The sequence below is a fragment of the Panthera uncia genome, chromosome E1 (assembly GCF_023721935.1).
Source record: "Panthera uncia isolate 11264 chromosome E1, Puncia_PCG_1.0, whole genome shotgun sequence".
Lineage (NCBI taxonomy): Eukaryota > Metazoa > Chordata > Mammalia > Carnivora > Felidae > Panthera > Panthera uncia.
The window spans coordinates 14,273,002-14,283,698 of record NC_064814.1 but is presented as its reverse complement, the minus strand read 5'-3'; the positions used below and the strand labels follow the sequence as shown (position 1 = coordinate 14,283,698).

Sequence of the window (10,697 nt, the reverse complement as noted above, 5' to 3'; positions counted from 1 at the left end):
CGGACATATTTGACATAGGAGATGCTTGCGCACAAGAGCCCAGCGGAGCGAAAGCTCCAGACCCACAACTGAGCAGTTTACTGCGAAGCAGAGCGAGAACACCCCCCCAGCCAACCTCCGCTGGGGAATGGCAGGTGTCCACCAGCTCTCCTGCATCTTTGCTCTGAGGACCTCACGTCCCTACTTCTCCGACTGCCCTTGTCAACGCCTGACTCGATGCCGAAGCCCGCCCCCCTACCCACAACTGTGCTTCCTCGTCCCCGATCTGCGGCAGTGCCTCTGACTACCCTTAGCCTTTTTGTCCGGGCCTCTTCTCCCGTCGCCCTCCTCTTCTGTCTCCATCACCACCGGCAGGGCGCGCGCCGGGGCAGCCCTGGCCGGCAGGAGGGGGCGGGTCCTGCGACCGGAAGCTGGTAGCCGGAAGCCGGAAGGGGGGCTGTGAGGACGTGTTCCAAGGAAGCCAGGGCCGGACCCGGCGGGGCCGGCGACATGGAGCCGCTGTACCAGCAAACGCACAAGTGAGGGCCGCGTCGGGGCACGGGCGGGGGCGCAGCCAGGCTGGGTGAGGCCGGCTCCCCTGGCTGGGGCCTCGGGCGCCCGCCAGTGTGGTGGCCGAGTCCTTCCGCCGGGGCGCTGCCGGGGGCGGCTCGAAAGTTCTGTCTCTGGCGGGATGCCCAAGTCGGCGGCGGATGGAGGGTCCGGCCTGATGCGTGGGGACGTTGGGCCGGACGGCTCATGGGATCTTCGAGGCCGCGACTACCTGCTAAGTAGACTAGGTGAAGGGAAAGTCACACTTACAGATGATAATTGTTTGTCCAGCACCTGCCACCTCACTGCTCTGGGTTGGTAGAGATGGTGGGAGTCAGGGCCCCTACACATAGTTTACTATTCACTTGGAGAGCCCAGGGACGTCCGAAAAAAATCTAAGGTGTGGCAGGATTGGATGGAGTGCAAATGAACAATACAAACTTCTTTAGCAGTTTAGAAAGATCCATCATTGAGCTAAGGTCGTCAGAATAAGTTTCATTGTAACTCACAGCTCCTAAATGACGTCGGCCCCTACTCTTGATTGACACTAATCTGTTGTTGCTGCTACACTTTTTTCCCTTTTCTTTTGATTTGGTTTATACTAGAGACCATAATGATAAAGTGTTTGGTTTGAGTGCAAATATAAAACCTACTTTGTAACAGTATTAAAACGACAGAATTTGCTCTTACCCTGGGAGCCCTATTCTCATATAAAAATTATAAGAAGGGACGGGTCGCCTGTGTGGCTCAGTCGGTTGGACATCTGACTCTTGATCTCAGCTCACGGCTTGATCTCTGGGTGGTGAGTTCAAGCCCTGCGTTAAGCTCCAAGCTGGGCGTGGAGCCTACTTTAGAAAAAAATTTTTGTATCTATATATATGATGGAACTTAAATAATCAGACCTGTGAGTCCATTGGAAAAGGAATGAAATAGAATTATTTTTGTATTACTAAGAAAGGACAGATCTTTTAGTCTGTCTTTCCCCTGAAGTATTGAACCAGCCCTGGGAGTTCTGGTTCTAGACTTCTTTTTCTGATCTATAAAATGTTAGTTTGGAGCTCATTAAACTTTGAGGCTCCTTTCAGCTTCATGATACTGGTGATTGAGTGTCTTAAAAGGAAACACACAATCCTGCGAGCGTCAGCAATTAACTTTTGCAGTTGCAGAAATTAATGATTGAGGCTGAATTGACACAACAGTAACTGAGCATATTAATTTTACTGGAACTTTGAACCCAGTTTGTGGTTATCTCTTGCCATGTCCCTGACAGTACATTGGAATGAAATCAGTACTTGAAAGTTCTGTATCTTGAAAACTCCTTAACTGCCTGAGCAATGAGTGGGGGAGGGAGGGGAGGTGAAAATCAGAATAAACATTTTATGCTTAAATAATACTGCATTAGGATGAACTTTACAGACGAATAAGTGGCCAGGCTTCTATTTTTGATATTCAAGTGGTTGTAGAGGTGTCTATATTTGTCCCCTATATAGCCTAGGATCACTCAGTGCCCTGGACCTTATTATCTCTAGAGATTCTTTTCGTTTTTAATTTTTTAAAAAATATTTATTTATTTTTGAGAATTAGAGTGTGAGTGGGGGAGGGGGAGAGAGAGAGAGGGAGCTACAGAATCCGAAGCAGGCTCTAGGCTCCAAGCTGTCAGCACAGAGCCCAAAGTGGGGCTCGAACCCACGAATCGTGAGATCATGACCTGAGCTGAAGCCGGACACTTAGCCGACTAAGACACCTAGGTCCCTCTATCCCTAGAGCTTCCGATTCAGTAGGTCTGGAGCACAAGAAGCTGTATTTTTAACAAGCTCTCCAAGTGATTTTGGTGAGCAGCTGGGTGTGAAAACTGTTACCTTATCTGAAGACCAGTTTTTCCTTTTTTCGATTTTGCCTTCTGGTGAGAGGCTAGATGTAGAAGCAGCAAGGTGGGTGAGGTGAAAATGACCAGATGGTTCCCGCTACTTTTAAGTAAAGCAAAAACAACCACAAATGTTTGTATGATGCCGTAAAGGTTACACAGCAATTTCATATTGCATTTGGATCTATGAGCCTTTAAATAATTGTGATTATTTATTCATGTGTGTACCCTGTTTTACCGGAGACTGAGGCACCAAGCAAGGAGTTAAATGGCTTGTTCCTGGTTCCTCAGCCAGTCCGTAGTGGGACCAGAACTTGCAACCAGTATCTTTTCACTCTAAAACTGTTCCCTGCTCATAGGGGTCAGAGGCAGCATGGATACAAAATGGGTGTATATGAAGGGATGAGAGTAGTTCCATGGACTTTTAAAAAGCAATTTCATTTCTACAGACTGGATTTGTTTGTTTGTTTGTTTGTTTGTTTGTTTTTAGTCAGCAACAGTGACCTTGTTTTCTTACTATTCGGTCTCTCTGCTTGGTGATGTTATTACCTAAGCCGACCACGGACCCCATGCTGGACAGGGCTAAGACTTCTGGTTTCTAGTGTCCACCTCCCCCCCCCCCCCACCCCCGCCCCAAGTCCTGCCTGTGCATCACCTGCTCCTTATTGGCTTCAAGTGTGTTGTCTGAATTCCCAGTTCGGTTTAAAACAGACTTGCCACATAGTAGTCCCCCCTATGCCATGCCTACTTGCTTTGTTGTTTTGCATTTGATTTCCTCCCAGGCATGAAATGCAGAGATTGGAATCATTTTCTTGGCCGTATCTCTTCTAGTTCATTCAAAGCATTCAGAGCTTAGGTGGGAGAAGTCAGTATTGTTTCCCTGCAACTTTAAAGTTTATCCATTTTGGCTTAGAAAACGGTATAAGCTACCTGAAGGGTGTTTATAGGATGAGTGTTGCCATCATCTCTCACCCTGTCCTCATAGACTTTAAAAATTAGAAGGGACTGGCAAAATCTTCCATTCCAACTCCCTGTAGTCAGGAAGACCCTTTATAAAACCCGAAGCAGTTCATGTACCCTGTGTTTAAACATGCAGGAGCTCTTTTTCTTCTTCCTTTTTTTCTTTTTTTCTTCTTTTTTTAAGTTTAGAGAGAGAAAGAACACGAGTTGGGGGGGGGCGCAGAGAGAGGGAGAACCCCAAGCAGGCTCCCAGCTGTCAGCGCAGAGCCCGCCCGACACGGGGCTCGAACCCATGAACCATGAGATCATGACCTGAGCCTACCAAGAGTCGACGCTCAACTGACTGAGCCACCCAGGCGCCCCCCTTCTTCCTTTGCTTGAAGGGAGAGAGTTCATAATTATTCTGGGGTTTTTGTGGGGAGGGGCAGGTTGAGCTGAAAGCTGCCCTCCTGAATGGGGCTCTTGGTTCTGGCTCTCCCTTCAGGAGCCGCAGTGGAGAATGAGCCCATTCCTCTACCTGTATGTCAGCTCTATGTATTTGAAAAGCATCAGCTGCCCCATTTTAATGGAGTTTTTTTTTCTTTTTTCTTTTTTCTCTTTTCTTTTCTTTTCTTTTCTTTTCTTTTCTCAGAGGCTTATTATCACTAGCTCTTTTGACCATTCCTCTTCATGACTTGACTTCTAGACTCTTTCCCGGTCATCCTCTTCATCCATCTTCCGTCAGGGGAAGTCTTTAATAGGGGCCTTTAACAGACAGCTCCCAGGATGGAATGCCACTTGATATTGTACATTGGGGACTTTTTAAAAAATTCTTAAGTGGGGATGCTTTTCATCCCTGACAAATTTCATTTTAGTATTTTAGCCTAAATGAAAATATTACTATTTGTTTTGTGGTACAGCATCCTAACCTAGGCTCATTATAGCACAGAGTCGTGTGCAAATGTCATCAACGTAAGTTGGTTTGTTAAAAAATCTTGAACAAAACGTAGAGCTGAAGGCAGTCCTGTGGTAGAATGCTGGAAATCTTTGCTAGCATCCCTTGGGTACCATTATTTAGCCTGCCATGAAGCCCTCGTCCTTAAAGTTTAAAGTATTTGTCAATCCATGGGAGAAATGTACTATCTCATTATTTTGACTTTGCATTCTTCCGATTACTAGTCAAGTGGAATAATATAGATATAGATGTAGATATGGATATAGATATGTTTGGGTTTTCTTTTCTGTCATTCGCTCTTTGCCCATTTTACAAAAGTGCTTTGACTTTTCCTGTTGATTTGCAGCATTTTTTAATATATTCTAGACATTAGTCCTTTCTTATCTGCCGCGGGTATCTTCCAGTCTCTGCCTGTCTTTTTATTTTATTTTTTTAGAGCATCTTTGGTGTAGACACGTTTTTTGTTTTAATGTAGTCAAATTGACGAGTCTTGTGGTTTGTGTGGTTTGGGGGACAGTATTGTTTTTTGCCTTGTTTAGGAAATTCTTCTTCAACCTGAAGTCATAGTATGCATTCCTGTATTTTCTCCAGAAAATTTTAAAGCCTTGCCTTTTACATTTGGGCTTTAAACCATCTTGCGTTTCTTTTTGTGTCTGGACTCTATTCTTTGCTCCTGGGTCAGGGTTAGGGTTTGTCTGTCTCTGCACTGCAATGATGTTGTTTTGTTTGGTTTTGTGTTGTTATTAAGGCTTTGTCATAAGTCCTCATAGCAGGTGGATCAGGTTATCCCTCTCATACTTAATTCAGAGTTGTCTTGGATACTCTTTGCCCCCTGCCCCCCTCCCTTTTTTTCTTCTGTTCCTGTTCCTGTCAATACTGCTAATTTTCACATTTGCTCTATGAAGCTGCCATTGACAACTTACCTCACTGCCTACATGCAGGCCTTCGGTAAAATCCTAATTCTCTTCCCATCGGCGTCGCCGTGCAGTCCTCTTGCTGTCTCTGTGGTTACCCTGACCCAGATGTTGGTTAACTCAAGCTGTGTTCTTCCATCTACCTCCGTACCTCCACGTGCCCTCATTCTACACTATCAGGACCTATCTTACCGGAGGAGCAGTCTGGCCCCTCCATCTCTAGTGGTGATTTCTAGTTTCCTTTCAGGGCCGTGGGTCTTACCCAGGTGCGCTCAGACTCAGTAGAGCGCCGGCCTTGCTTCTGGTGCCGTGGGTCATGTTTAGAGTCTGCAGGAAAGCCCTGGAAAAGACAAGATAAAGTTGAAACCCAGTTTGGGCTTCTGGCTTGCATTGGTAAATTTGGGTTCACAGATTGTGGTGCTCATGGTGGAGGCTGGTTGCTGACCTTTCCCTCAAGGGTTGGAGGTGATATAGTTGCTCAGCAGACTGCTTTCCTGTGCCTCTGATGTGAGAGACTGGAAGCACCAGGAGCCCGTTGTTGGGGTAGCATAGGCAGTATTCCAGAACTGATCGCAGACGACTGCTAGAAAGGGCTCTGGGGGTGACCTTGGTCAAGCCCCGAGGAGCCTCTGGAGAGCACGCTAGGGCCCGCCATCTGAGACCACGCTGGGGAGCCAGGGTACGGTGTCGCATTTCCCAATGAGGTGGCACTCGCCTGGTATTGCCAGGGAAAGGCCTTTACCGGACGGGACATCCCCGTCTTTCAGGACCTTCCTCTGATAGTTTTCTCGCACTGATCGCCTCATCCCTTCTCCCCTCTGACCCCTACTCGCTTCCTGGCAGGCCCACCTGCTTGTAATCCACATGACGTGCCTTTTTGCCAATCCTTTTCTTCATCTCTTCCCTCATCAGGTCAAGTTTCCGTCTTCAGAGTGCTCTTTAGAACTCACTTGACGCCACCGGGTTCCGCCAGCTTTTACTCTTTGATTTTCTTACGTTTGCTTGGCACCATGCCACTGCCCATAGCCCCTCGGCTTCCTTTTTGTTTACACTTACATGTAGTGATGTTCCCCTAAATCTTCTTGGGACTTGTCATGTCTCTCTGGCCTGTCATTCCTAATTACATTGTTTCTCAAGGACAAGGATTATATCTTTCTTGCCCTTTGACTCTCCTTAGTACAGACCAGCGCTCAGCACATCGGGTCAAAGAACAGAGAGTGGGATTGGCTGGGTCCGGATTGAGGTTTATCACTTGCTGTGTGACCTTGAACAAGTTACATAACCTTTCTGGGCTTCGGTTGTCTTATTTATAAAACGAAGATGATAATGGTCCTTTCCCCATAGGGTTATTGACTTTGCAGAATGTCTCCGATGTGGCAGGCACTTAGTAAGCGCCGCCTGTTAGTGTTCTTATTAATATTCATGGTAAAATATTAGAAACCAGGCCAAAACATGTGGCCTAAAGTGCCACTTAACAAAGTTTACAGTTCAGTGATGCTGTCGATTTAAATCAGTTACACGTTGGCATCAGAAAATTTGTCTTTCCTGACCGAAGCACTGTTGATGACTCCTGTCTCACTCATTTCCTCTCTCTTCCTTTGATAGGCAGGTCCACGAGATCCAGTCTCACATGGGACGCCTGGAGACCGCGGACAAGCAGTCTCTGCACTGTGAGTAATTAACTATGGAGACCAGAGTCCTTTCTCTTGATGACACGATGCTAATGGGCTGGGTTTCCTGACCGCCTTGCTGCCTCAGGGGCTTAATGATTCCATGCCGAAGGAGTTCTGTTGTTAGGGGTGGACAGAAAAACCCTCTGGCAAAGCCTCTGACTTCTCTCATTGCGCCCCGTGGAATCCCACAGGCCTTATCCCCCATTACCCCTCAACTCACCCTGACAGGGCCCTATGGGAATGGACCTCCTCTCCTCTGTCTTAATCTAATTACCGAGCGAGCCCTGGGAGGAATGTACTCCGTACAAATTCAGAGATGTTTAACTGGAATTGGTCATTTCTTCTGAGCTGAGAACTGTGGCTTTTTAGGAGGATTATTCAGAAACGAATAGCAATATTAATTAGTGTAGTTCCCACACTGTGGTTTCATTTGAGAAGAGTGCTGCTTTTTGTTTTACAGTTTTCTGTTGGCCAGGAAAGGTCCTTTCTCTGAGCTGGCCACAACGGATGCCACTGGTTACCCACACGTTGCTGAAGCCACCAGTTCACCTCCCCACCTGGCTGTCGCTATGCCCTTTTCTGTTTGCTCATGCCTCCTTTTTGGAGCGTCAAAAGCATCTCTTTTCTGGGTTCTGTGCCCCACCCTGTTCTAATCTAGAGTGCATATGTTAGCTGCTGCAGGTTGGGCTAGGAGGGTGACATTGCTTCTTTACTGTCGTGTCTTTATTGGGCAAGAAGCAATCTGGGTACCTTTTTTTTTGTTGTTGTTAATGTTTGTTTATTTATTTATTTATTTATTTGAGAGAGAGAGCACACAAGCAGGGGAGGGGCAGAGAGAGAGGGAGAGAGAGAGAATCCCAAACAGGCCACTTGACGCCACAGCTGTCAGAGACCCTGGTGTGGGGCTCGATCCCACGAACCGTGAGACCACAACCTGTGCTGAAATCAGCAGTCGGGCACAGTCGGATGCCTAACCGACTGAGCCACCCAGACGCCCCCCTGGGTGCCCTTTTTGTACACGGTTTAGTTCCTATCCATCTGCTTTGTTTGCCTTCCCAGCAGTCTCACTGTCACATGATTAGAAATGGAAAAGAGGTCATGTTGACTGTTTATCAAGAGGGATAAGGAAAATGACTGTATTTATCATATCTTTACCTCTGTGGATTCTTTCCTGGGCCTTTCCTAGTGATATTCAGTCTATTTTGGGGATTCCAGCATCAGCCTGCCCGTCCTTATGGAAAGCCTCAAGGGAGCTCTTCTCTGTGTTTCACACACTAATCTTCCCCTTTGTGCTTTTTTTCTTTTAACCTCATTACTGTAGGGAATTCAATTGGCAGCCTTCTTACTAGATATTTATAACTCGTATCTGAGAATAATCTCAAAGGAAAAGAGACCTCATTCTGTTTCAGAAGATACTGCATTTTGCTTAAAATATTTTATTTGGACAACCCAAATATTCATTTTATTTTCTAAAGGCAGGAAATTTATTTCTACAGATTTATCTGTAGCTTTTTAAACAATTGGCATTGCTATGACATTAACAGCTACATGTATATATGCGTGTGTGTGTTTAGAACAACATTTACAGAATCAGTATCACTTGAATTTTTTTCCATTATTCAGTACGATACACGTTTTTCTCCTTTTCGAATGGGTTTCTTTGAATTTATTGGATATGGAAAAAGACATGTTTATTGTATCATTCTAATTTAAGCTCACTGTCTCTTTTCCAGCAATTACTCTTTTTTCTCTTTTGTGCAGTAGTAGAAAACGAAATCCAAGCAAGCATTGACCAGATATTCAGCCATCTAGAACGTCTGGAGATTCTGTCCAGCAAGGAGCCCCCGAACAAAAGACAGAATGCCAAACTGTGAGTGTTGTGACGCCTCTTGTCCAAGGGAGGCTGTCAGATATTCTGAAAATCCATTTACACAGTGAAAAACTGAGACTCTGTGAAGATGAAGTCCCCCTAAAGGGCACGGTTTCGTTTCAGTGATACTTCCTCAAAATAAAAAGCCTGTGAGGTTAGGGGCTCAGAAGCCTGTGTCTCCTCACATTGGGTCATTTTGAAATTTTGCCTCCAATACTGTTTTTCTGGCCAGACCCGTGGCCTTACTTGAAGCCTCCAGCAGCCAGGGAGGTGTGCACTGCCCTCTGGTTCCTGCTGCATTCTTGGATTGAGATGAAATCTTGCCCTTAATCACTTCAATCAGCCGATTTATAATGAAATACTGATCTAACATTTGATACTCCGCCATGAAATTCAAATGAAAACCCTCACCACCTCCAGCCCAGCCCCTGCTCCCAAAAGTTCTTATGAAACTTTGTTGTTGCTTTACTCGAAAGGTGCCCTTGGGCTCCTTCTTGAAAAGCGATATAATCCATGGAAGGTCAGGGAGAGGTCCTTGAGCCTGCTTCCTGTCACCTGTTCCCTGTCATGCATCCAGAATCAGAGACCAGCAGATGCTTAAGTAAAGCTGTTGGAATCTCGTGTGCTACAACCGTACTTTAACCACAGGCCGCTTCTTTATTTTCAACATCAGTGATCAAAATCAGATCATTTTGGTGGGGACAGCATGCAGTGGTGTAGGGAGAAGTAAGGAAGCATCTTTCTTGAATACGAAGGCCAGCCGCTCAAAATGTGCGGCCCTGGGTTTCTGGAATGTAATCTCTGTCTCCATCAATTCCAGTCGTGTTGACCAGTTAAAGTATGATGTCCAGCACCTGCAGACTGCTCTCAGAAACTTCCAGCATCGGCGATACGCAAGGGAGCAGCAGGAGAGACAGCGAGAGGAACTTCTGTCTCGAACCTTCACCACTAACGTAAGCCAGGCTCCTGGTTGGGGGGGCGGGAGGGGGGGGGGGGGGGGCAGTGTCTACAGGCACTCGGCAGCTTGTCGCCACTGAAACTCGGGTCCTGGAGCTTCATCTTTGTAGGGGGTGTCCGAAGCCGATCGACTGGAAGTAACAGTGGGCTTTGTGCCTTGCCACAGACACTAGACCTAGACAGGGAACCTCCTTCTCTAACACGAAAACCCGAAGTGGAAGCAGTTAAATTGAAGGAGTGGGCAGGGGTGAAAATGACCTGGTTTGACTGAGAGGTGGAAGTTCACATGGTGGAAATGGTTTCTGATCAGATAGAGACAGATGATGAGAACTGAAACCATTTGTCATGAGGGGCAGCATTTCAAAGCTGCCTGCAGGCACTTGCCATCGTGCTGTGTATGTGTGTGGTTCCCGTGTCAGATGCCTTAAAATGTTTTTGCCCCAAATCTGAGCAGCAATTTGGAGGACTTTGTTAACAGGTCTTTTGTTTTGGATGGATTGCTTGACTTGAGCCTGTTCGAAAGTGGCCTGGTTGGTTTGCATTGTTTGATTTTTGGGAGACCCTTGCCCCTGCCCCTCGGTCTTAATAGGATCCATTCCTGCACATGGCTGTTGATGGCTGGAGGACACACTGGCCTTTTTCAGGGCCCTTATAATGTATTTCCACCAAGTGAAGTGGGTTTTGGGTTTTTTTGTTTTGTTTTACCAGAGAGGTTCATTTTCTCAAGAGGTCTTAGCTCTCTAAGCCTGCCATCAGAATTCAAATCAGCCCACGTTTCACAGATGCTTAAGTCTCTCTGCTGTGTCCACACTTGCAGCAAATTTCCCTGAGTGTTTCAGAATGTGCCTGTGTAGTTTCTGCTTCTCTAGAGTAAGCAGTCAAGTAACACTGATTAACAATTCAGAAGTGTGAGGAGGACGTGTTGGAGGCATAGTGGTAGGCACAGCTGTCTTCCTTCCTTCCTTCCTTCCTTCCTTCCTTCCTTCCTTCCTTCCTT

The 10,697-nt window shown here is 46.4% G+C and overlaps 1 protein-coding gene across 4 annotated transcripts in view; it reads left to right on the top strand.

The window, feature by feature from the left end:
* The first annotated feature begins 410 nt into the window (after positions 1 to 410).
* Positions 411 to 10,697, top strand: part of GOSR2 (golgi SNAP receptor complex member 2) — a 16,164-nt gene continuing 5,877 nt past the window's right edge. The window contains exons 1-4 of one of the 4 annotated variants that reach the window (XM_049637616.1): positions 411 to 518; positions 6,806 to 6,870; positions 8,638 to 8,743; positions 9,564 to 9,696. In XM_049637616.1, coding sequence (XP_049493573.1) covers positions 490 to 518; positions 6,806 to 6,870; positions 8,638 to 8,743; positions 9,564 to 9,696 — 333 coding nt within the window. In that variant the 5' untranslated portion in view covers positions 411 to 489. Of the gene's footprint in view, positions 519 to 6,805; positions 6,871 to 8,634; positions 8,744 to 9,563; positions 9,697 to 10,697 lie in introns of all 4 variants that reach the window. The other 3 variants (XM_049637615.1, XM_049637614.1, XM_049637613.1) reach the window with 3 other exon arrangements.